Source organism: Aspergillus multicolor (genome assembly GCF_047715735.1).
Source record: "Aspergillus multicolor strain CBS 133.54 unplaced genomic scaffold BDW74scaffold_1, whole genome shotgun sequence".
In the NCBI taxonomy this organism is placed as follows: domain Eukaryota; kingdom Fungi; phylum Ascomycota; class Eurotiomycetes; order Eurotiales; family Aspergillaceae; genus Aspergillus; species Aspergillus multicolor.
The window spans coordinates 1,530,949-1,555,722 of record NW_027395952.1 but is presented as its reverse complement, the minus strand read 5'-3'; the positions used below and the strand labels follow the sequence as shown (position 1 = coordinate 1,555,722).

The following is a 24,774-nucleotide window of genomic DNA, read 5'->3' as shown; positions in this document are numbered from 1 at the left end:
CGTTCAAAGAGCGTGATATCCCATACAATAGGTGTCTTCATGTACATTCAGTTCGAAGCGAGAGTATATATCCAGAGTTATCCCTCGAAAAAAATATCGAAATCGACCAACCGTCCGAGGAGGAAGCGACTCGGCTGAAAGGTGGCGGGTGTCGAGACTCGGTAGGTGAGGGTCAGGGCAAAGCCTCCAGGGGCATGGCCGGGCGTCTCAAGGAGGTTTCAAAGCAATAATGAAGAAGAGCGACGAAGTTGGGGATAGAAAACGAGGGATACAAAGAGGGATGAGCGAAGAAGAAGACAAAAAGCCAGAAGAGGCTTGAAGCGCAAAAGTCAAAGTCAGAGTCAAGGGTATGCGGAGAACGGGTAGGAATAAGATAGGGATCAACGATCGGCGATGGAGCGAGCATTCCTCCTGTGCGTCCCAATAAGCGCCCGTGGCAGGAGAACTTTCGTGTTTCATACTGTTACAGCGCTCGTTGCGTGAGGGCGCATACAAAGCTTCTCCATCAGTATTGTGTATTACCGACTGCTCAGGAACCCGAGGGTCAACGGGGAGGATGCACGGTTATATCTCCTGTCGATCAACGGTTGAATTTTTGGTGGTTACCAGCAGAGCTGAATAGTTTCGAGTCTTCAGCTCGCTAAGCAGTTGTTTCAAGTCCTAGGCCATGGTCTTTGTAAAGTTGAACCCCTGCTGGGCCGGCGCATGTCACACCCAGATAGTAGTTCCTGAGCATCATAGCGTCTATATACAAAGTTAGGAGTATACAAGTGGTTGACTTCCTGATGAATTCTTCATAAACTTCCGCCATCCGCTTAGACAGGAGACGCTACTGGGCAGGTTTCTGATTAAATCTGACCCGGAAGCGGCTTGACGTGGGCGGGTCTTATTGCAGAGGATCCACTGATTTATATACAATTGACTCGCCTTGTCCTGCAGAAAGATAGTGCACAACCCTAAGATACCTATAGAAAGATGCCACTGTCCTCACACAAAAAGGAGATAAAAATATTACTAGCAAAAAGCTACATAAGTGGTAATAAGCCATGTCCCATAACTGCTATGTGCAGTCCCAATGCCATCAAAGCGCATCCCAAAGTATGTCAAACGCCCATGTCGGATATTAAGTATAAAATCAAGTAATCGTGGTGGTATTTCGTTTCCTCAAAGGACACTCCTCTTCAATCCTTCTTCAGCGCGCTAAGGCTTCCCATTTTGCTGAACCCCGGGAGGAGGTGGTCCGGGGGGTGCCTGGTACACTCGCTCGCCGCCATAATGGTGCGCGTTCGGTGGCTGTTGCAGCTCGATGCCTGACTGCTGACCTCCAAAGTATCCGTGGGGACCTGGAGACTGCGCATATCCGGGCGACTGCGAATATTGTGGAGGTGGCGGCGGCTGGTTGTACGGGTCTTGATGCGACTGCGGGTGGTAAGGAGGGGGAGGAGCCATCCAGGCTGTTCCAGCGTAAGGGCGGAGGCCGCGGCTGCGGCGCCGTCGGGCGTTAAAGCATCTGCGACGACTCTGTTAGCTAGCAATTCACAATAAATTTGAGTAAGGTCGAGCGTACGATAAGGCGAAGAAAGCAATCAGCGCAACTCCAACAATAACACCAAATGCGACCCAGCGGCCCCATTCATGCCATCTATCGCAACGGACGCGGCCATAGGCGTCTCGCCAACTAGAAGATAATCAGTCAGTTCTGCTCATGCCGCAAAGTAGACTGGTCTTGACAAGTCTCATGCAGCTCAAGTCGCTCCAATCCATAGAAGTACTCACCAGTCTCGCGCTACCAAAACACCCATGGTCGAGGGACCTCTGAACTCGAATCCGAATATGGAATGGATATGACGTCGATCAAGGAGTGCACGGGCGAGTTGGTGTAGGTAGTAGTAAGATAATACGGTTTCGGTGTCACGAAAGGACGCAAGGGCCGAAAGGCGAGAGTAAACGAACGGTTTTCGCGAAGATGCGACTCGATAGACGAAGAATAAATTGGATGGCAAAGTGAAGTTGTGCAGGGGAAGGAGATCTTAAGGGCGGGTAAGGCAGCAGCCAAAAACCGACAGGGCTGGGCGGCTGTGGCTGAGCAGTCAGCGAACACTCCAGCAGCGTGATGGGCGATGGCGAAACTGAAAGGGGCTTGGCTGTTTACGAATCCGCACACGAGCCGGAACCGTGGATGGGGGCGAATTATTATATGGGAAAGCTGATGCCATGATGATGGATTTTTTGGTCTTGTCCTAGCTTGATGTCTTGGGTTGCTGGTGTGGAACTGGGGGCTATGCCTTCAGGTACGCTGCAGTCTCATAGAGCGCTGTTCTTCATACTACTACTCCTACTGTAGTTCTTGCAGCGACTTCGTCATCCGCTCGACTAGGTCATCATCTCATGATTGAATCCATTTCATGTCAGCCCTACTGGATACCACCAGGCAATAATAATGACAAACAGATTACTGCTCTGCCCCAAAGCTCCACCTCTAACCTCGTGCAATAGACCATGGTCATAATCCAAATATTGCCGGGGATACCGGAGACGTAGAATTGAAATGTAGCCTGGACTGCCCAGCCAACTACCTCGGTATACGCCACCCCTGACCCAGCGATCCATCTATCAAAACAACTGGACCCAATCATCTAGCAGAGCTTCAAGTCTGGGGTATATGAACAACCATGCCTCCAATTCTAATTTGAGCCCTGGGGGTCGCCAGTGGTCCCTTCAGGGTAAAGTAGGCGGGGTTGGTCAACGGGAGAGCCAAAGCTGAAGATGATTAGCTGCTGCACTGCCAACGCATACTTGGTCTGTGTGTCTGATGAGCTGGCCGCCTCTTAGAGCTCACGGAGTTAACTAAATAGGTCGCGTCTCCCTTTTTTCTGGGGTTTGGCATCCGAAGCTCTTGATGTGTTCATTATATTTATCGTGTCGCTATCTATCGTCTATCGTGCCTTTTATGAATGCCTGGCGATCTATTGCTCTCGTGGGCATTTCTCATCACACTATCGAGGTCGCCTTATAAGTTGAAATATTGGCCTAAATGACTGGCTTAAATACAAACACGGCTTGCTTGCAGCGCATCTTCCGGGAATTACAAATTGAGAGGCCAACTGACATATGAAATAGCGTACGGGATAGGGTGAATGGGTACTGACACAAATGGAAAGTTTTCAAGACAGCTAGAAATGCGATCATTTCGTCAACATCATCATAGTGTTGGCTATGGGCCACAATGTTGAATATCTACATCATCACGGGGCGTTCAAGGCATCAGGGCGTTCACAGGTCAAGTCGAAGCCGGAAGGAGCAGGCTTGCTCGACCTTCGTCAGATTGAACTGACGCATTAGCTTCTTACCGGCTCGCTCGCGCAATCAGCCAATGCAAGACCGCGTCGAGATTCGTCTCTTCCTTTGCACTGATGCCATAGCAGCTCACCTCGCGCCGCGTGATCGATTTGAGGTTCATCTGATCGATCAAGTCGTCGACAGACAACTTATTGGGCAGGTCGGATTTGTTTCCCAGGACCAATAGAGGGATTCCATCCAAGGTGGACTTGTTCATCAGGTCGTGCAATTCTTCAGTTGCCACAGGCAAGGCCGCCTTGTCCGCGGCATCCACGATATAACTGTCAAGATTAGCACGGCCATCAACGAGCTTCATGTCCAATTCTTACACGATCGCATTCACTCCGCGGCAATATCGCTCCCACATGGGTCGGAATCGCGGCTGCCCACCAAGATCCCAGCTGAAAGAATTAGAGATGTCATGAGAAAGAAGCAGGAGCACAAACCACTTGAGAGTCACATGTCCCTTCTGCACCCGCTTGGTGTTAAAGCCGATGGTTGGGATAGAGCTAACGACTCAACTTAGTCAAGGCACGAAGCCTCGAGGCGCTTTACGAGAGAACTTACTCTACAGTGAATTCTCCTCCCTATATGATCCATGGACGTTAGCGATGCGGTCGACAACTTCGGTGGGAAGGCAAAACATACCGCCAGAACGCGCAGCAGCGACGACTTTCCAGCATTTTGGAGGCCGATCATGGTGACATCCATCTCCGTCGCCCTGCAGTTGCATACCTCTCGTCTCAGCCAACCGAACTCTGGATACTGCGGGGACGGGCTTGGGGGCTCTCTCGTATTGGAACGGCGGCCCACTTACCAGAACATCCTTAAGAGCCAGTCATAGATCGTCCGAAAAATACCCGCCATGTTGCAGCAAGTCGCGGATCTTGACGTTTGGATAGGGACCAGAAGGACGGAAGAAAAAACGGACAGACGGTGGAGGACAAGCTGAGAGGCGCAGCTCGTTCCAACCAGGTGTGGGCGGGATATATCGAGACCAGAATTCCGGACAGTGAAGGTGGGGGGGGGGGGGGATGAAGCAGAATGAGTTGCGGGAAAAAGGGCTCGCTGACTGCTGCTACACCGGCGGAAAAGCTGATGAGGTGCGAGCGTAGTCAAGGCGACAGGGCGATAATTAATAGACCCGCGAAAAGGTAGAAGAGCGGCGCTGAACTCTTGAAGCGCCGCGACAGTCAACGAGTCAACGCTAGATAGACACTGCTGGAAGGACTGAGAATAGGCCCCAAGACCCTGAGCGCCAAAGACCAGCGGCAATCAATACCCCGACCTTCGTGCCAACTGTTTCCCTGCTCTTAATGCGGAAAATGTTGAGCACGAGAAAAAAAAGGAATATGGGCTTCCCCAGAACGGAGTACTTGCGGTGAAACTGTTCTACTCCGAACTATGTGCACGCATGACCGTGAGGGGATGGATCGCTAGCCGTAGTAGTAGTCCAGTCCAGTCCCAGTCCCGGTCCCAGTCCCAGTCAGTCAACTAGTCTAGCTCCTCTTCCGGTCCCTGTCACTTCAAGTTAGGTGTGCCACGGCCCCGTTCGGACGGTCTGTGATGAATTCCGTCACCCGTCGTTTGGCACTAAGGCGATGCCTAGCATTTGATAGCTCGAGTTAGTCGACTAGCGAGTTGAGGGAACCAGGATCGTGGGAGGCTGGGGCTGGGATGGGCCGTTGCACTCACTGGACTCTACATAGACGATGCAGAAGAGCAGTTTGAGAGTATTTCGCGCAAGTGGGCTTGAGGGTCGTGGTCGTGAATAATATACCTGGGTCTGGCCCATCTACGCCGCTCGATAGAGACGTTAATGACGCCACTTATCTATAAGAACGAGCAACAAGGCAAGGCTCATTCGAGTCTGGTTGCGACGATGAGCCACTGCTGCGGCCTTGCTGCCTGAAGCTCGTACTAAGGCAGAAACGCAACGCCTATCAGCACGTGATGATATCTGTCCGGCAGTTCCACTTCAAAAAATTTCCCCATCGGACTTTGAGCAGAGTTTAGATCCAAGCCGGCACTCGTGCTTTGATCGCGGGTCGCTTTCCTTCTAATCTTCTTGCGCGACTCCTCCTACTACTGATCTGTGGCTGGTACTTGACTGGCCACGTTAAATTTCGGTTCATACAACAAAAATTGCTCTACGATTGCATGCAAACCGTACATTAGTCAAAAGCCGGGAAGGCGTCCGCAGAAATCACGATGGCACCCGCCGCGACAGACACCAATTGGTCTGTCAACTACGATGTCCTGAAGCGAGAGAAGCTCTTCCGAAACCCTCCCGAGGATAAGACCGCATACCCCTCCCTCGCCGCATCCATCAAGCCCCATGTCGACTCTTTCAATGCACTCTTCGAGAGCGGCGGAATCCTCGAGGCCGGTCTGAAGGATATTGGCACCCGAACTTTCCTCGATGAAGTTACCGAAACCGCCGAGCAGAAGCAGCAGCGTCTGGCGGAGGGCCGAAGGGCGCCGAAGCGGAACAAGCTCCATGTCCGCATCAAGGAAGTCTTCCTCGAGAAGCCGGCCATTCCCGCGACCAACAAGTACACTGCTCGCAACCGTAATATCTACCCATCCGAGTGCAGAGAACGGCATGCGACATATCGTGGAAAGCTCCGCGCGAAGATCGAGTACCGAGTCAACAACGGAGATTGGGCGGAGTCGGTTAGAGAATTGGGTCAAGTCCCTATCATGTTAAGGGTGAGTGGCAGGACAATGCGAGATTGCTGCGTGGGGCTTGATCTGACTTTATATAGACCAACAAGTGCTACCTGGAGAAGGCGACGCCGGCGGAGCTGGTCCAGCACAAGGAGGAATCAGAAGAATTGGGCGGTTACTTTATCGTCAACGGTAACGAAAAGCTGATCCGTATGTTGATTGTCGGACGAAGAAACTACCCTATGGCCATTGTCCGTAACACCTTCACGAACCGTGGTCACGCATACACAAAGTTTGGTATGCAAATACGATCAGTACGACCGGACCAGACCTCGCAAACGAACGTTCTACACTACCTCAATGACGGAAACGTGACATTCCGATTCTCATGGCGGAAGAATGAGTTCATCGTTCCGGTGGTGATGATTCTCAAGGCTTTGGTGGAGACGAACGACCGCGAAATCTTCGAGGCGATCGTTGGTGGTGCCTCTTCTGAAGGAATCAAGAACACTTTCGTGACAGACCGAGTGGAACTGCTGCTGCGAACATACAAGGCATACAAATTGCACAGCCGATCAGAGTGCCGAGCATTTATCGGAGAGAAGTTCAAGCCCGTTCTCGGTGTCCCGGCAGATATTTCGAACGAGGAGGCCGGTACGGAATTCCTCCGCAAAGTTGTCCTGCCTCACTTGGGCAACCAGAATGTTACAGAGACACAGGATTACGACAAGTTTAAGATGCTCATGTTTATGATCCGAAAGCTCTACGCCGTCGTCGCCGGTGATTGCGCCCCTGACAACCCCGATGCTGTCTCGAACCAGGAAATTCTGCTTGGAGGATTTCTGTACGGTATGTTGCTGAAGGAAAGGCTCGACGAGTGGGTGAGGTCTTTCGCGCCTATTCTCAGAGATTGGTCCAACCGCAACCACGGGGCCAGATTCACAGACCCTGCTTTCGAGAGGGATTTCTTGAGCAAAGTGGTTAGGAGGTCGAATGAGAACATTGGAGGTGCTATGGAGTATTTCCTCTCGACCGGTAACCTCGTCAGTCCTACTGGTCTCGATTTGCAGCAAACGTCTGGTTACACTGTCATGGCGGAAAAGATCAACTTCTACCGATTCATCAGTCATTTCCGCATGATTCACAGAGGTAGTTTCTTCGCACAGCTCAAGACGACTACGGTCCGTAAGCTGCTTCCTGAGAGTTGGGGTTTCCTCTGCCCTGTGCACACGCCTGATGGTTCGCCCTGCGGTCTGCTAAACCATCTTGCTCACAAGTGTCTCGTTGCCACGAGAGATACCGAGGTATCCCACATCCCCAAACTTCTTGTCCAACTTGGTGTTCGCAACGAGTCCTCTGTCTCGCTGGACGAGAGCGTCAGTGTTCAACTGGACGGCAGGATCATCGGATACTGCTCACCAAAGCAAGCCCGTGTGGTTGCTAGCACTCTCAGACACTGGAAGGTCTCTGGAACCAACAACGTCCCCCTTGACCTGGAGATTGGCTACGTCCCCAACTCTACCGGCGGCCAATACCCCGGTGTCTACATGTTCTCTCAGGCCGCCCGAATGTACCGAGAAGTCAAGTACCTCCCGCTCGACAAGCTCGACTACGTCGGTCCCTTCGAGCAGCCCTTCATGGAGATTGCCTGCTTGCCTTCAGACCTGGTCCAAGGCCTTTCAACTCACATCGAATTCACCCCTACAAACATCCTCTCCATCGTCGCCAACATGACTCCCTTCTCCGACTACAACCAATCTCCCCGTAACATGTACCAGTGCCAAATGAGCAAGCAGACCATGGGAACACCAGGTACAGCAATCGACTACCGAACAGACAACAAGCTCTACCGATTACAGACCGGTCAAACGCCCATCGTGCGACCACCGCTCTACAACGCCTACGGTCTGGACAACTTCCCCAACGGAACCAACGCCGTCGTTGCCATCATCTCATACACCGGTTACGACATGGACGACGCTATGATCATCAACAAATCCTCTCACGAGCGCGGCTTCGGATACGGAACCGTCTACAAGACAAAGGTCCACTCCCTTGACGAGAAGGACTCTCGCCGCACAAAGTCCAAGCAGGCCGTTCAGAAACTCTTCGGTTTCGCACCAGGCGCTGAGATCCGCGCTGAATGGCGCGCCACCCTCGACGAAGATGGTCTTCCTCACATTGGCGCTGAAATCAAGGAGGGCAGCATCGTCGCCGCCTACCACACCGTCCGCTACGACGCAAGCTCCGACTCGTACATCAACGTCGACGGAATCACGCAGTTCGTGAAGTACAAGGACAGCGAAAGCGCCTTCGTCGACAGCATCCGCATAATGGGTTCCGAAAACGGTAACGAGCCTGCGCAGTCCATCAGCGTCAAGTACCGTATCCCGCGAAAGCCCATCATCGGTGACAAGTTCTCCTCTCGTCACGGTCAGAAGGGTGTCTGCTCGCAGCTCTGGCCTGCTGTCGACATGCCCTTCTCCGAGAGCGGCATCCAGCCTGATCTGATCATCAACCCTCACGCTTTCCCATCACGTAAGTTTCCTGTCCCCTTCCATTCCGAAGAAGAAACTAATAAGGCAAAGGTATGACAATCGCCCAAATGATCGAATCCATGGCCGGAAAAGCCGGCTCCCTACACGGCCACCCACAAGACTGCACCCCCTTCCAATTCTCCGAAGAACACACCGCAACAGACTACTTCGGCGAGCAGCTTCGCCGCGCCGGATACAACTACTACGGCAACGAGCCCCTGTACTCCGGAATCACAGGCAAGGAGTTCGCCGCCGACATCTTCATCGGCGTTGTGCACTACCAGCGTCTGCGCCACATGGTGAACGACAAGTTCCAGGTCCGGACCACCGGCCCCGTCAACAACCTCACCGGACAACCCGTCAAGGGTCGTGCCAAGGGAGGTGGTATCCGTGTTGGAGAGATGGAGCGCGACTCGCTGATTGCGCACGGAGCCGCGTATATCCTGCAGGACCGACTCATGAACTGCTCGGATAGCCAGCGCGCGTGGATCTGTCGCGACTGTGGCTCGTTCCTCAGTACGCAGGTTGCTGTGTCGAGTGCGGGGTCTAGCAAGGCGAGACTGGCGGCGAAGAGCTCGTCTGGTTCGGCGGCTCTCGGTGGGAACGCGGGTATTGTGCGGTGTAGGCGGTGCGCGAGGGAGGCTGTGTATGATGACTCGCGTGCTGTTGTTTGGGAAGACGGAGAGGGCAAGAGGTTTGTTGGCGGTGACAATGTCACTGTTGTTGCTGTTCCTGGTGTGCTGAGGTATCTGGATGTGGAGCTTGCGGCGATGGGTATCCGCATGAAGTTCCGGGTTGATAATTAATTCTCTCTCTATACTGGTGAGGAGTACAAAAAGCATGTTGATGTTATACATAGAGGGGGAGCGAGCTTTCATGTCTAGTCTTGTTTTGCTGTGGCATTGCTTGGCTAGAGTTTATGATATCTTTTGTATTCATTGAGTTCTTTGGGAGTGAGTCTGTTTGTATTGTTGGCAATAGCATTATTTTCTCACGTTACATTGGAGTGCCCGCTATGGGGGATAGTATCAGGTGTATGACAGATGATACATACGTGCGTCGAATTCATTTATTGCCTAAAGAAACATCTGATATAAGACAAGCCCCGTCCTATCTAATAAACCTCTACAGCGTCGACGTAACATTCGAGAACTCGCCCTTCTCCAGCTTCGTCTTCCAAAATATGGGGTTCATATCATCGAAGCCGTGGTGGACCCATCCCTCTTCCTTCACATGGTAAAGGTTAATGAAACCACCAGAGTAGGCATCACGGTGCATGGCAGCGAGAATACTTCTCCGTCCGAGCTCGAGAGCCTCCTCCTCAGTCAGGTCGTAGCGGTAGTTGGCGTCGAGCACACCGTAGGCGAAGGTCTGACCGGATCCAACACAGAACAGGTTTCCGGGCATGCGGGTTCCGTCGGAGTCGATGTAGTACAGAGCGGGTCCTTCTTGCGGCGTCACCTATTTGCAGCACGTTAGCCAACTTTCAAGCGGGTCGAGATTTGGCAAGTATGCACGTACACCTGCCAACATTGTTCCCATGCTCAGACCGTATCCCTTGTAGGCGTAGGTAAGGTTAGCCAGGATCTTTGAGGCGGCGGCAACTGTGATACGGCGTTTGTGGCGGATTTCTGGATTGAATTAGCATCCCGAACAGCGGTCTAGGCACGACCGAACTCACCGTGTAGTGTGCATTGTTGGCTCAGGTATCTAAGCCAGTATTGACAGTCCTAGCCACAAATATCAGCACAACGATTTCCGTCAAAACACGACAAAGATGGAAACATACTGCGGCACCACCAGCCATAGTTCCCAGAAGACCAGGAACAGGCGCGCTGCCCGGCTTATCCTCCGCACGGCTCAACCGCGAGACCGGAATGACCTTCTTAACCGTCTGACTGGCGATCCAGTTTCCGGCCGTAGCTCGGGAATCTGTGCAGACAATCTGTTACAGACTGTCAGTGGGATGAACCGGAATAGATTCGTTCGAATGGTTGAATGGCGACGTACAATTCCACCCTGGAATCGGAAAGCGAGCGTTGTCGTTCCGTGGGCGAGCTTGATGGGGCAGTTGGGGTTCGAGTGGTCATCGGTCAATGCACGGAGGAAGGCGGATTGCTGAATATGATGAAGTCGTTAGTTAATTCTCTCATTATCAATAGTTGGCTTGAGTAGCCAGGCTCCGCGGCGTTAGGTCCGGAGGTCTGCGACCATAGGATCCAACAGGTGCAATCCAGTCTGCGCAGCAAAGGCTAGAGTTCATGATAAAGCTTACGTTTGCAACCGGAGGAAGGGCGAATTTCAGAGAGAGCGGAGAGAGGCTCTCTGTCAGGTCATGCTGTTCTTGCTCCGAGTAGAACTCGTTCTGGTGCGGCGACTTGGTGTATTGGCGGACTAATTGATCCATGGTGTAGGACTGGCTGCGGAGACGATATCCTTTGTGACACGATTATAGAATAACGAGGGGATGAGAAAGGGGATGGAAGACGAGAGATGCGGACGAAGATAGAGCTCCAAGCTGAGCTTCTGACGCTGGAGCTCAGATGGGCCGCCGCCCGCGTCGTCACCTTGGAGCCTGGGTCACGTGGGGCAGCCTCATACCTCAGGCATGAACATAGATTTCTACTTTACTGGCATGCATTCATACTTTGCGCCCTTGATATACAGCTTGATTCGAATTCAAACAAACTATGGACATCGTGTGGACGTAAATACATATAAGGACTAAGTACATACTGAGACTCCGACTACGTCCCTCAGATAGGGACTGCAACTCGCTGCGTTTGAGCGTCAAGCGGAGTCGCGATATCTGACTTCTTAGTGCGTATAGGCAAGTCGGTGTCTGAGCCGGTTGTCATGATACCCTGAGTATCATGGGGCGCGAGGGTCTTTTGTTTCTTATCTCCGTCGTTCCTTCCGTTCTCCATACTGGAGCCTCCCTCATGAGCCGCTGCAGGAGTCCTCTGCTCTGAGGCATCAGTATCCATCCTCGGGGTTGCAGGTGATATGCTATGAATCCTCGTTACAGATGCCGCATCATTAGCGGATATATGGGAATATGCGTCGGAAGTTGATTCAGTCCTCGCATGACCATATTCCGGCTCGCCTTGGTAGGACTCCGTCACCTGGGATTCAGATGCACGGTGCCCGCGGCCATCGCTAGACGATGGCTGCGACGTGGTTGTCGGAACAGCTCCTGCTCCATGGTCGGCTCTAGTTTCCACGGGCTCATAGTCACTCTCCCAGGAGTGCAGCTCTCGCTCAGCGTCTTCGACGATCTGCTTGGCCTCTTCGCCCCCTTCATACGCTTTTGGCTCGTCTCCAGGGATCACTGAAGTATCGTCGAGACAATTGAGCAGGCGACGTGCATGTCGGGCAAGGAGAACCTGCTTCTCTCCTCGCTCAATCACAGCGGCAAGATGGACGCAGTAAGCCTCCTTGAATCTCTGCCTGGTCTATCACCATCCCCTTAGCGTGTGAACATGAGTTGAGAGCAAAATCCACTTACCACGTTGGTCAACTGCGCCTCAGCAACAAGATTCTGCGCCTCCGCTCTAACGAGCTCCTGCTCCAAGGTCTCAATCTTGTGGCTATTAGGCTCCTTGAGTTTAAGTTTCTGAATCTCATCGGAAATCTTGGCTCGCTGATCGCGGGTGGGCTGGACAGAGCTCTCAGTGTCGCGAATATGCTTCAAGACGGTTCGATAATCCTCCAGATGCTGCGCGTAAGCATCCTCCTGCTCGCCCATCTCCGCCATCAGCACGCCCAGCTTGTCCGAAATGTCCGAGATAGCATCGTCTTCGGTTGTTTCGCCCCATTCGGAGATTTGCGCTGCGATCGACATGCGCTGTCTGGCGGCGGACTCGTGGGCGGAGATCGCTGCATTCTCGCTCTTAATCACTCGATTCATCTTCTTGCTTAGTTGAGGCTGCTGGAGGCCTCGAAAAGTGCCGATACCGAACCGATGGCGGCCAGTGTTGGTGGAGTTTCTTCTCCTGCCGGAGAGGGTTCGATTCCTATAGTCAAGTCTGTTAGTAAATGCAGCGACAATGGTAACCCATCAGGCATACATCATGGCGGCTATATCGTCTTGAAGCGACTTCTTAATTCATAAGATGGTAAGGTGAGGGAACTGATATATATCCAAGTAAAACTTAATGCTGGGATGCGCCTTCTTGAATTGGCACGATTTAGGGTTGTCAAAAATGAAACTCAAGACAATATAGTATAGTAGCTTTAAGCTCAAAAAACCAACTAGCTACCTCATGGCAGGCCAAGCAGATTATAACTGCATGAACGCCCCCCACCGTTCATCAATCATCACTTCTCTATCCCCAGTTCGACAGCATACCTCATGACGTCACGAAACGAGCAGTAGATCCTGAGGTCATTCTGCGCTGAGCGCACATGATAGGAGTAAGCGCGAAGTGATTTCGTGGTTCTCGAGCGGATCCGCTGGGATGAAATATGGCGTCCAGTTGGATGATGGCAAGTGTATCCGATCGCGATTGTCCAGTAGGGCTGGCGCGGGTGATCCATCGCCGCTTTGGGAACGATATAGATCGCCCGGGCTGCAGCGGCCAGCCGGTGGTGCCGGTGAACGTACAGGTAGTGTGAAGCCGACCAATCCCTGCCTTGCAGTGTATACTCCATGGGTGTATATCCCTATTTTGTTCGTTTAGGGGATGGGTATATACTCGACGTTCCTTCGCCGCCTGCCAGGCTCAATGTACTCGATGTACCGAGGCGCCGGAACGTAGTCCCAGTCTCTGCGATGGTGATCGCGTGGGAAGACGGGGTATACGATCTCCCGTCGATGGAAGTGTCGCCTTGTTATGGTGGTGTAGGAGTCTCGCGGCGATTGTGGGGGGCTGGGGGAGTGAGAGTGGTGAGGGGAGTACCGGATGATGGTTGTACTGTTATGGTGGTGAGGTGGTGGAGGCGAAGGACATCGTGGACGAGAGCGCGGTGGGAAGGGGATCCTTGGACTGATGGGATAGGAACGGTATTTGGTGAAACGGACGGTTCGCGTTTCGTAGTCGTGGTCATCTTTGTCGTTGTTGAAGCACATTTTGGCTGATTTGATCTAGTATGCGGACTGTGTTTGATGGGAGTCAAAGATGTGTATAGATAAGGATATCTCTCGAGTATGGATCAATCTATGAGCAGGATGAGCCTCTAAGTAAGCGTTCATATACCAGAACCCAAGATCAGTTGACCGGGGTAGTCCTGGCTGGCAGATGATCTCGCCTGGTGATAGCCAAACCCAGCCACAGGTCATCGATAAAATTAGCCAGGGGCTCAGTTTTGGTGGTCATACATATAGGAGACTACTATCAGTTTCCATGAATGATATACTCAGCTGAGGCATACACCAAGACTGCCTGGGGTTAGTTCAGCTGCCTAGGGTAAAGGGTGGCGCTATTTCCAGGTTGTTGCTATATCACCATGAGGCTGTGAACCTGGTACGGAGGGCAGACTGAGACTGTGTAACTGCCGGTGCTGTCCAAGCCACATTGAAGATAGAGTCATATCCATGGGTATGAAGGAAATAGAATATCTAAATATAAGTAAGATTTACACAGCCTGCTTGCTCTATGCAAAAGACAGCATGGCACGGGGAAAAGACAAAATCAGCGCCGAGAATTGGCCAAACCAACACCGTTGTACTAATAAAACATTATAGCAATATAACAAGCTCAAGACATATCATCCGCGTCATGGTGGTGGGTGTTTTCATTATCCGATGCATGGAAAGCATCTCCAAAGGCAGAGTTCTCTAGGTCGGGGAGATCCAAACCGTCGTTCTGCTCGGTATACGCAGCAAGCGCATCGCCCGCGCTGTCCATGTTGGTGAAGTCAAAGTTCGTCCCATCAAGACCGCCGTCTGCACCCGTGTTTCCTGGCGTCAAGCCCTGAAGACCGCTGCCCGGGGTGTCGTCCTTTTTATCGTTGACCATGACCCAGTCACCAGTCTCGCCTGACGCGTTGCCTGTCTGCGGGATATTGCCGAGGTCCATATCGATATCTAGCCCAGCCAGAGATTGATCCTGTTGCGGGACACCCGCTGTTGGCTGTTGGCCAGGAGCGCCTGGGGTATTAGTCGTGTGCGATTGTCCGGCGGTGCCTTGAGTAGTGAATTGATCGAGCAGGTGACTGTCCGCATGGTCCATATCCACGTCGACATCCGTTGTCTTCTGGTCTGGTTCAATCTTCTCTAGCAGGCCACCCTTCTCAATACATGAGACTTTCGGCTCCGGGACAATCTGTTTTTGCCATGAGTTCTCTACTTCCCGGACTATGTCGTCAACCTTGTATTTGGCCTTGTGCTCGATCGGCGCAAGCGGCACATTGTCCTCATCCGTAGGGATCTCGATTCGGCCTTCCAGTCTCCAGATCTCGGAGCCGGTGTCTGCTGGGTCGGATGCAGCGTCGCGTAACCGAGCTTCGGCGTCTTTGAGTTGAGCTGTGCGGTTGAACTTTTCCATACGGCGCGCGTGCCGCTTCTTCAACTTCTCAATCTCTGCAGTCATATCAGCGACCTTCTTGGCAACGCGGTCGGCAAATTCTTCGGCTTTCTCTGGCTCCAATTTGGTCGCCTGCTTCGCTTCGTTGGCGTCTGCGGAATCTCCGTTGGTAGGCGCAACAGGTGCGTCGAAGAAGCCTGCGGTCAACGATTCGAGTTCACCCTTCCTTCCCAGACCCAAGGACACAGGTGTTATTTGGCTGATAGCATACGGCGAGGCCAGAACCTCTTCCATCCATTCATGATGTTGCTGGTACCTCATCTTGCTCACTTCCCGGGGAGTAAGCAGGTCCATGATATCGCCCGTAGATACGTCTTCGTCCTCTAAAGCAAAGTCAGTGGTAGCTGCATTGACTGCCGCTGATGAAGCACGGTGTCCGCGCGGCGCTTTTGCCTGGACTGCCCCAGCCGGGGGCTGCACACCGGGACCGGCTTGCGGATAGAATGGTTGCCGCCCAACTATGGGATTCGGAAACGGTCCTTGCGGCTGTTGGTAGCCCGGTTGAACCCCCATTTGAGGAGGTAGCCCGATTGCAGGCCAGTTATTCCGGTCATGCAACATGAAGTCCTTGCGGGCTAGTATTCCCTGTGACTGCAAGAACCGGCGCTGAGCCAGCATGCCTTGGATTTGAGGTAAGACCGGAATTCGGTTTGCTGGGATGTGGTCCGTAGGAGGAGCTCGGGAGTAGTGTACAATCCATAGCGAAGGGTCAGGCGGAGGCAAGCCGGGGTTCGGCACTTTGGTGGGTAGAAGTCGGTATCGTCGGCGACAATGGATAGCGACTGACTCGTTCGGGGGATGATAACCGCTGCGGTGCAACCACATTTCCACAACCTGGCTCGCGACGACGTCAGTAATTAGTCCCATCACGATTCTGATTAGAAAGCGAGATGGAGAAACATACGTAGCCTCGAGCCTCGAAAGTGAAAGCCTGCTCGGCATCGGCCCAAACATAACCATCACTCGCGAAGTTTGTTCCCAAATGGTTCAAAGGCTGCCATGTGAGCATAACACTGCCGTCTTGAGGACCATCCAGAAAAGTCCAGTGCATCGGGTGCGCTTCACGGACGACCTTAGGCGCGGAGAGGAGGTATTCGAGCACGGTCTCAGTGGGCATCATATGCATCTGCGGATAGCGATTGCGCGAGACAAGATGCATATGAGGCAGCTAGTCATTTTCACGAAGCACTGGTCAGCGAAGGCCCAATGAACGCCATGATGGAGTTTGATAAGACATACCAATTGCCCGGGGACACGACTGGCTGGGTCATCCATTGTGATGAGGGTGCGCAATGGCTAACGACCCGATAGAATCAATGTAGTCGCAATTTGTGTCAAAGATGGCCTACGGGGGAAGAGAGGATAATTCGAGAGTTAGGGTGGATTCACCCGGGGTAGCTGAGCAGAGCAGTACTCGTTGGTGAGCAGCGGAGCGACCGCAAACGCGACGCGGAATTTGTGATATTCAGCCACAGTGGCTGAAGCACTATCTGCGCCACAGTGCCTTATAACACCTCAAGGATCAGGCATAATAGCTCACCCGCAAGTTCGTCCACTCTCCAAACTCAAAAGCCGGAGCAGCCCCGCAGCTTCTCCAGCCATCTCGACTTCCTCCAGCTGCATGAGTCGGAGATCGTCTCCTCGCTTCCTCGCTGTTTCATGCTGGGACTTGTGCTCAGTATAAGGCAAGGCACCTTGAGGGTTTAGTTCCCCTGCATCTCCAGCCTCTCAGACTCCCTCCTGACATTGCAGTCGAGTTTCAGATGTTCCGCGCATCTCATAGAGTCTCCGGCTATGCTTTCTCCAAGCTTTATCCACACCGACTTGATTGGGTTGATGGCCATCTCGGGGACCACCAAGCTTCCTCCGCGGATCTCACCCACCCGCTGTGCAAGGCGCGCCAATGCCTTTGCGTCCCGTCGATTATGATTCGCGAGAGCTTTTTACAACTGACTCTATCGCGGTCTCGGGGCGAATCTCTGTTCCCCCCTCCTTTCCCCGCCTCTGCAATAATGGCGTAACCCTGGATTGAGGTCGAGCGCTCTAGCCTCTAGCCCGCCGGGAAATGGCAGATGAGCTCAGTCAGGTGCAGATCATCCAACATTCGGCCCAATGATGACCGTCGCGAAGGAAAATCGTCCGCTGTAAGTGCGAGCGCACGTATAAGGCCGTCTCGTTCGCTCTCACACTTTTTCTTCCCGCCATCCAGTTCCTTATCTTTACGATCTTTGGTCTCACCTACCCGTACGACCATGGGCCTTTTTGGGAAGAAGCATGCGCCTAACAGCAATACGGCGGGGTCAGAAAAAGACACAGCGAATACTCCAACGACGAACGAGCCTATTTCAAACCCAGAGCTGTCTGATCCCGAGAAGCATGCAGCCGATTGTTTTGCAAATGAGTCGCATACTGCGCTGCCCCAGATTCATTCCCCGCGCGTAGATATCGACCCTAAGCTTGAGGCTCGGGTGGTGCGCAAGCTGGACTTGCGGGTTCCGACCCTTTTGGGATTTCTGTGTAAGCGTGTTCAAACAAGCCGAACAATCAATATGGCTGTTTCTAACCTGGTTTCCTATAGATCTACTTGCGCTGCTAGACCGAAGCAACATAGGGTTAGTTTTCTTGCTCTGTTCATCCTGCAATACCCACTGACTCTTCTCAGGAATGCACGAATTGCAGGGATGGAAGATGACTTGTCCCTTCATGGAAACCAGTATTCATGGCTCTTGACGATTTTCTACATATCGTACACGTTGTTCGAGCCCCTAGCGCTGATGTGGAAACTCATGCCTCCGCATAGATGGGCGGCTATCACTGCCATGACCTGGTGAGTTTCGAGAGCTGATCGAGGACTCTTCACAGCTCTAACTGTTGTCTAGGGGCATTGCGGCGACATGTCAGGCCGCGGTACAGAACTGGTCCGGGCTCATGGCTTTGCGTTTCATTCTTGGTGCGGCAGAGGCAGCCTTCGGTCCGGGTTCGCCCTACTTGCTGTCTTTCTTCTATGGCCGACGAGAGCTTGGTCTCCGCTGCGGATTGTTCGTCTCCGCCGCACCTTTGGCAAATACTTTTGCCGGTGCACTTGCATACGGTATTACCTCAGGCCATGCGCTACTAGCCAACTGGAGACTGTTGTTCCTTGTTGAGGGAGCCCCGTCATTGGTGGCGGCATTCCTTGCTTGGTTCTACTTGCCCGACCACCCATCTTCTGCACGATTCTTGACAGAGGAGGAGAAGGACGTTGCGCGAGCCCGATCGCTTCGACGTAGTGGTGAGGGCGAGCGCGTGGAAGGTGTAAACTGGAAAGAGCTCGCTCAGACTCTGCTTGATGTGAAGCCCTGGATCACGGCGGTATGTGTCTTTTGTTCCCTCCTGTTAGGTACTGACTTGACTGACGATGTTCTCAAGTTCATGTACTTCAGTTGTAACGTGAGCTTCTCCTCACTTCCTGTATTCCTTCCAACCATCTTGGAAGATATGGGATTCGAGTCCATCCACGCCCAGGGCCTGACTGCCCCGCCGTTCTTCGTTTCATTCCTCTTCAGTATCGCAACCACTTGGCTTGCTGATCGATTCCAGCAACGCGGCCTCACAATCGTCTTCTTCTCGTTGGTTGGAGCAGTGGGCTACGTTCTGCTTGCAGCTTGCACTTCCGTCGGAGTGCGTTACTTTGGCGTATTTCTAGCAGCAGCTGGGGTCTTCCCATGCATCGCCAATATTCTTCCTTGGGTTCTGAGTATGTACCCCCTCAGTATAAAGCCTCAAAGCGTACTGACCTGCAATCTAAAGATAACCAAGGCTCCGATAGTCGCCGCGGCATGGGTATTGTCATCCTCAATATAATCGGGCAATGCGGCCCTTTTCTGGGAACCAACGTCTTTCCCACCAGCGACGGCCCTCGCTACATCCGTGGCCAATCGATCTGCGCAGCGTTCATGTTTTTCAACGCTATTCTTGCTCTGAGTTTGCGTTTCCTTCTGTCGTGGGAGAACAAGCGCTTGGATAAGCAGTATGGTCCACAAAGTCAATCAACTTCTGAACAGAAAGGTCAGGCAGTCGGGGAAGAGAACTATGGTTCTGGTTTTAGATATGTGCTGTAGCTAGTTTTGATCCTGAGATGCGAGATGCTACGCGATATAACGATCTCTGGCAATATATGACTAATGTCCTCACTAATAAACTGACAGACGCTACAATTACGTACAAGGCTTATCATGCCGCCTCTGCGAAGGCTGCCCAACTACATCGTCATATACACATTTCGTAGATCCAGACACCAACCTCAATTGCTTCACTGTCCTCACTGAGCGGCAAACTTGCCCCACCCCCACCAACCCTCCAACTTCCATCATCTTTGCAACCATAGAACAAAACTTCACGGCACAAATATATCGTAAAACCCTTTGTACTCGACAAGCTTCTTACTCAGCATATATTCAACATATATAACTGTTGATTGACAACGCCGGCAAACATGGCCACTTCCGGGGATAACACCCACCTCTACGGCATCGTCGACATGGGAAGGTATGTTGACCAGTATCATCAAAAGCGTCCCTCCATACTTTAGAAGTCGATACTAAACATCGCAGCAACGGCATCCGCTTCTCAATAACCGACACCTCACCACCAACTGCCCGAATCATGCCAACAGTATACCAAGACCGGGCGGGAATCTCTCTATACGACGCGCAGTTCATCAAATCCAGCAATGACGAGCGCAAAGAGCGGCGAGCTATTCCGCCAGAAACAACCGAACAAGTCGTCGACAGACTCGTTCGATTCCAAGGCGTCTGTGAGGACTTTCAGGTGCCAACTAGGAATATCTATGTCCTTGCGACTGAGGCAACACGCACAGCACCAAACTCTGGGGGGTTTAGGGCGCGCATCAAGGAAGCTACTGGCTGGGAGGTGAAAATGCTTTCCAAGGAGGATGAAGGAAGGATTGGGGCGCTGGGCATCGCGAGTAGCTCGCGGGCTGTTGCGGGGTTGGCGATGGATTTGGGGGGTGGGAGTACGCAGATTACGTGGATTGTTGCTAGGGATGGGGCTGTGACGACTTGTCCGAAGGGGTCGTTTAGTTTCCCGTATGGTGCTGCGGCGCTTATGGGGAGATTGGAGGAGGCTAAGAAGGTTGGGAAGGGTGCGGAGAGGGAGCTGAGGGAGGAGATGAAGGGGAATTTCCAGAAAGCTTACGGGGAGCTTGAGGTGCCGGAGGACCTTATAGAGCAGAGCAAGAACGAGGGCAGGTTTGATCTCTATCTGTGCGGTGGTGGGTTTAGGGGCTGGGGGTATGTGTTGATGAAGCAGGCTGAGGTTAGCCCGTACCCTATCCCGATCATCAATGGGTTTCGGGCGAGGAGGGAGGACTTTCACAATACTGCTGGAGTCCTGCGTGAGGTTTCTGACTCGCACAATATCTTTGGGGTCTCGGAGCGACGAGCATCGCAGATTCCAGCGGTTGCGATGCTGATCGATGTGCTTATGGATGCATTGCCGGCAATCACGCACATACAGTTCTGTCAAGGAGGAGTTCGCGAGGGCTTCTTGTTCGACAAACTACCGCAGGAGGTTCGATCTCAAGATCCTCTATTAGCTGCGACATTGCAGTATGCACCGCCGTGCCCGGATGCCATCAAGGAACTGCTTCTGTCCGCGCTGCCGGAGCATGCTTCTCCGATCGAGTCATCTCGTATACCACCAACTCTATCCTCATACTTTATTGCTGCACTCGCCAACGTCCTCTATGCACACTCCAGAGTACCTCGAGAGTCTCGCACAGCAGCTGCTTTGCACAGCACAACGACAGGTCTCTTGGCCTCCGCCAACACCATTTCCCACGCCGAGCGTGCAATGATGGCGCTTATACTTGTCGAGCGCTGGGCAGGCGATCTGGCACCCACAGAAGGAGCGTACCAAAGGAACCTAATGCTCTGCGTGTCTCCTCAGGAAGCATGGTGGTGCCAGTACCTAGGTCGCGTAGCAGCACTGATCGGCGATGTATATCCCGCAGGCCGCGTATCCGGGACCCATTGGAGAATTCAACTAGGCACAGAATGGGCCCAGGTCATCAAGAAGAAGGGTGCGCGTGATTTGCTGCGACTCAAGCTCCGGTGGAACAAAGAGACGGCGGCGACATCGGGGGTCACAGAGCACTGGCTGCGAGACCGGGTGGAGAAGATTGAGACAGCAGGCAAGAAAAAGAACTGGATCCGGGAGTATGGGGTCCGGCTGGAGGTTGTGGTTTGCTAGACTTAGCAATTCGTATTATATACTATGATCATTTGTGACTTCATCTTTTGACTCACCGGGCTGCTGTGTACGGAGTAGATCGGAGGGTCTCCGAAGCTGTCATGTCTGTGCAGTCAGGTGCTACCATGGCACTACTTAAACCCCTCCTACCCCGCCATCTGCCCTCTTCTCTTCCTCTTCTCTCATCGTCAATTCTGTCAATCTTATCGATTTCCATCTCGAACAAGTCCTCCTCTCTCATGACACTGGCTGGCATAAAATTGGCTAACAATTGTACAGGAATCACTTCCAACGTACAATGTAAACCCGCACCTCGTTGACCCTCACGGGGGTCCTATACGGAAGTCATGAGAAAGCCTTCAGCTGGCATTCAATTCAACCATCAAGGTATCTCAGGTAATGTCTGGGCGTGGCCGGTGTTCGTTCCCATCCTTAGCATATCCTCTGCTCAACTGCACTGGTATCAACCAATCCAGCGTTGAAGAGGACTACCAAGGGCTCTGGGTTCGTTCTGAGATCATACGGTCAAAACTTGATCTGGATAATACCAGCGAAAGGATCATGCCTTCCCTTCTTACCCTAGTTGGTGGAATGGCTAACAGTCTATAGTCAACCACTTGAATCAACATGTCTCCCCCAGCTGCCCTCTTCGAGCCTACTGTTGCCCCCACCGGCATCAAGGGCAAGGTCGTGGTCCCTGAGACTACTGCCAACGCCAATGGCTCGCAGACCAAGCTGCTCGACACCTTCGGCGGCAAGTGGGACGACTTCAAGTTTGCTCCCATCCGTGAGAGCCAGGTCTCTCGTGCCATGACCCGCCGCTATTTCCAGGACTTGGACCGGTATGCCGAGAGCGATGTTGTCATCGTCGGCGCTGGATCGTGCGGTCTCAGCACTGCTTATGTTCTGGCCAAGGCTCGTCCGGACTTGAAGATCGCTATCATCGAGGCTTCTGTCTCTCCAGGTTAGTACCAGAAACAATACCGTCCAGGTCGATTTTGTACTGACACGAGCAGGTGGTGGTGCTTGGCTTGGAGGCCAACTTTTCTCCGCGATGGTCATGCGTCGCCCTGCTGAGCTCTTCTTGAACGAGCTTGGTGTGCCTTATGAGGAAGACCCCGACATGCCCAATTACGTCGTCGTCAAACACGCCTCCCTCTTCACCTCAACCCTTCTATCGAAGGTCCTGCAATTCCCCAACGTCAAGCTTTTCAACGCAACCTGCGTCGAGGACCTAGTGACTCGCCCCGGTCCCAATGGCAATGCCCAGGAGGTCCAGATTGCCGGTGTCGTTACCAACTGGACGCTCGTCACCCTCCACCACGACGACCACTCCTGCATGGACCCCAACACCATCAACGCTCCCGTTATCATCAGCACAACCGGCCATGACGGCCCCTTCGGTGCTTTCTGCGCCAAGCGTCTCGTCTCCATGACCACCATCGACAAGCTCGGTGGCATGCGCGGTCTCGACATGAACTCCGCCGAGGACGCCATCGTCAAGAACACCCGTGAGGTCGCTAAGGGCCTCATCATTGGCGGAATGGAGCTGTCTGAGATTGATGGCTTCAACCGCATGGGACCAACTTTCGGTGCCATGGTTCTCAGTGGTGTCAAGGCCGCTGAGGAGGCCCTGAAGGTCTTCGATGAGCGCAAGCGCGAATGTGCTGAGTAAACCAGCTTTTGAGCGAGATGACAGTCCCAGTCGCTCTTTTACTGCAGGGACGACGATTTAGTTATGCTAGTTGCACGAAACCAGACTGAATGAAATGATTACCATGTATCTCAAGCTTTCCTACCCGTAATGGTCCTTTTCTTCATTGGACTTGTTGTGCCCGAAATAGATCCTGTAGAGATGCGTGCATGTCCACTGTAAGTTGTTATTACCCTGTCCTAGACAACAAAAATAGTATTCTGTTTACACATTAGCCATGTAAGATATTTGTACAGTCTCCCTAATATACATACACCACTGCCAGCCATCCTAAAGCCCCTCAACCATCCTCTTCGTATTCCTAATCTCCCACTCAAACTCCTTCAGTGCCCGCAGCTCACTCGAGACAAACAGTCCTCCGATTAAGCCATCCAGTATCCCAGCACCGAAGCCAAGTGTGCTCACGAGCATCAAAATAAACGGGATATACGGACGGTCGCCATTCCACCACACACCCACCCAACAGCCGATGGTGACCAGCACCGAGGCAACAAAGTGCGCTAAACGCCAGCGGCGCTGCTTTCGCTCGCGAAGAACATACTTATGGATCATTTCGAGGATATGATCGTATGTCTCCGCGGGCAGTGTCAGGCGCGATGATTTGCCGCCACCATTTTCATTCTTATTTGTAGCAGACGAGTCGCGGGTGATGACGGCTTGCACAGCGAAATGGTCGCTCAACGAGCAACAAAGCGTAGGATGGCGATCTGTCATAGTGAGGCTGACTTCGCGAACAGACCAGCCGACCTCATCTCCGACGAAAATGTAATCGAGTCGTTTCCCCTTGTAGTCCGGGCTATCCTTGAACGCCTCGACAGCGATATCGTGGCCCTTGTCCAGACGCTTCTGGTCCTTTTTCGACCAGCGCCATGTATTATACGGTCCGTCACAGGTAGCGCCATTATGATGCAGGTTGAATTCAGCAGATGGAACTGGGACGCCGCGCGCTTTTTCGACGGCGTCTTTAGCTGCGCCGACCGACGAGTCCGGGTATATCACCCGCCACGCATCGACGACGGGGCTATGCGCGCGAATAAGTCGGTGCGCGAACGAAGATGGAAGCATATTGAAGTCTCCCAGGCCGATGACAAGATGGCCTCGCTCCGCAGCGCCGCGCATCAGCTTCGCGATCTCCCACGCCTGCGCCGTCCGATGCGCAAGGTAACTATCATTTGGTTCCTGTTCGTATGGAGCATGCAAATGCGTGCAGAAGACTTCAGCGACATCATGGCTCCCCTGCCCATATCGGATCCGAGCACAGGCAACGCCCTTCCCGACGAACCAGTCGCCGCGGAAGAAGGCCGTTGGGCGGCCGTTGAGCGGGTAGCCGTGCATGGAGGACTGCTCGATCGGCCATTTTGAGAAGATGGCCAGGCCAGCGCCCCAGATGCCGCCGTAGTAGAATTTTGCGTAGGGGAGGATATGCGCGATCTGCGTGCGGATCGACTCGTAGTCTTGCTGTGTCCAGCACTCTTGCAGGCCGATGATGTCGGGCGGGGGGTTGGAGAGGGCGAGCTGGCGGCCTATCTCGGAGAGCCGCTCGTTGCGGTATTTGGCGAGGTATTTGAGACCCCAGCAGTTGAGGGTTAGGATGCGGATTGAGTCTGGGTCTGCCATTTTCACATTATCAGAGAGTCAGAATAGAAAGAGAAAGAGTCGAAGCTATCCTCAACCTCAACCTCCACTCCTTCGCCATGTGACAGAGCTCGGCGCCTCTCACCGCCTTCGCCTTCCT

At 52.9% G+C, this 24,774-nt stretch overlaps 10 protein-coding genes across 10 annotated transcripts; 3 read left to right on the top strand and 7 right to left on the bottom strand.

Moving 5' to 3' along the window:
• Positions 1–172: 172 nt before the first annotated feature.
• Positions 173–549, bottom strand: BDW74DRAFT_5513 (uncharacterized protein). The gene has a single exon (XM_073733135.1). It carries the CDS (start codon positions 457–459, stop codon positions 208–210), a length of 252 nt encoding a protein of 83 aa, XP_073589804.1. The 5' UTR covers positions 460–549; the 3' UTR covers positions 173–207.
• Positions 550–1,200: 651 nt separating this feature from the next.
• BDW74DRAFT_172531 (resistance to Congo red protein) lies at positions 1,201–1,802 on the bottom strand (the record flags this gene model as incomplete). The annotated part of the gene is made up of 3 exons (XM_073727554.1): positions 1,201–1,510; positions 1,568–1,678; positions 1,777–1,802. The coding sequence occupies 3 exons, from the start codon at positions 1,800–1,802 to the stop codon at positions 1,201–1,203; spliced, it is 447 nt and encodes a 148-aa protein (XP_073589803.1).
• Positions 1,803–2,304: 502 nt separating this feature from the next.
• BDW74DRAFT_164721 (ADP-ribosylation factor-like protein) lies at positions 2,305–4,206 on the bottom strand (the record flags this gene model as incomplete). The annotated part of the gene is made up of 6 exons (XM_073726302.1): positions 2,305–2,338; positions 3,351–3,620; positions 3,669–3,740; positions 3,786–3,855; positions 3,984–4,060; positions 4,157–4,206. The coding sequence occupies 6 exons, from the start codon at positions 4,204–4,206 to the stop codon at positions 2,305–2,307; spliced, it is 573 nt and encodes a 190-aa protein (XP_073589802.1).
• Positions 4,207–5,342: 1,136 nt separating this feature from the next.
• On the top strand, positions 5,343–9,512 carry BDW74DRAFT_5487 (DNA-directed RNA polymerase I core subunit RPA135). The gene is made up of 3 exons (XM_073733132.1): positions 5,343–6,051; positions 6,108–8,547; positions 8,598–9,512. The coding sequence occupies exons 1-3, from the start codon at positions 5,551–5,553 to the stop codon at positions 9,350–9,352; spliced, it is 3,696 nt and encodes a 1,231-aa protein (XP_073589801.1). The 5' UTR covers positions 5,343–5,550; the 3' UTR covers positions 9,353–9,512.
• Positions 9,513–9,632: 120 nt separating this feature from the next.
• On the bottom strand, positions 9,633–11,065 carry pre2 (proteasome core particle subunit beta 5). The gene is made up of 6 exons (XM_073722721.1): positions 10,822–11,065; positions 10,557–10,664; positions 10,336–10,491; positions 10,228–10,276; positions 10,068–10,177; positions 9,633–10,007 (listed from the first exon to the last, which is right to left on the bottom strand). The coding sequence occupies exons 1-6, from the start codon at positions 10,951–10,953 to the stop codon at positions 9,672–9,674; spliced, it is 891 nt and encodes a 296-aa protein (XP_073589800.1). The 5' UTR covers positions 10,954–11,065; the 3' UTR covers positions 9,633–9,671.
• Positions 11,066–11,202: 137 nt separating this feature from the next.
• Positions 11,203–12,909, bottom strand: BDW74DRAFT_5430 (uncharacterized protein). Its single transcript, XM_073733115.1, has 3 exons — positions 12,617–12,909; positions 12,055–12,562; positions 11,203–12,001 (listed from the first exon to the last, which is right to left on the bottom strand). The coding sequence occupies exons 1-3, from the start codon at positions 12,619–12,621 to the stop codon at positions 11,303–11,305; spliced, it is 1,212 nt and encodes a 403-aa protein (XP_073589799.1). The 5' UTR covers positions 12,622–12,909; the 3' UTR covers positions 11,203–11,302.
• A 1,134-nt stretch (positions 12,910–14,043) lies between these two features.
• On the bottom strand, positions 14,044–16,656 carry BDW74DRAFT_5408 (uncharacterized protein). The gene is made up of 3 exons (XM_073733108.1): positions 16,313–16,656; positions 15,978–16,241; positions 14,044–15,907 (listed from the first exon to the last, which is right to left on the bottom strand). The coding sequence occupies exons 1-3, from the start codon at positions 16,346–16,348 to the stop codon at positions 14,246–14,248; spliced, it is 1,962 nt and encodes a 653-aa protein (XP_073589798.1). The 5' UTR covers positions 16,349–16,656; the 3' UTR covers positions 14,044–14,245.
• A 669-nt stretch (positions 16,657–17,325) lies between these two features.
• BDW74DRAFT_164718 (putative MFS transporter) lies at positions 17,326–21,325 on the top strand (the record flags this gene model as incomplete). Its single annotated transcript, XM_073726301.1, has 7 exons — positions 17,326–17,590; positions 17,652–17,685; positions 17,736–17,900; positions 17,953–18,424; positions 18,482–18,809; positions 18,863–19,169; positions 19,666–21,325. The coding sequence occupies 7 exons, from the start codon at positions 17,326–17,328 to the stop codon at positions 21,323–21,325; spliced, it is 3,231 nt and encodes a 1,076-aa protein (XP_073589797.1).
• A 197-nt stretch (positions 21,326–21,522) lies between these two features.
• Positions 21,523–23,166, top strand: thiA (thiamine thiazole synthase). Its single transcript, XM_073733092.1, has 2 exons — positions 21,523–22,289; positions 22,342–23,166. The coding sequence occupies exons 1-2, from the start codon at positions 21,953–21,955 to the stop codon at positions 22,998–23,000; spliced, it is 996 nt and encodes a 331-aa protein (XP_073589796.1). The 5' UTR covers positions 21,523–21,952; the 3' UTR covers positions 23,001–23,166.
• BDW74DRAFT_142377 (inositol phosphosphingolipid phospholipase) lies at positions 23,118–24,698 on the bottom strand. Its single transcript, XM_073722720.1, has one exon. The coding sequence runs from the start codon at positions 24,654–24,656 to the stop codon at positions 23,310–23,312; it is 1,347 nt and encodes a 448-aa protein (XP_073589795.1). The 5' UTR covers positions 24,657–24,698; the 3' UTR covers positions 23,118–23,309.
• Positions 24,699–24,774: the final 76 nt, after the last annotated feature.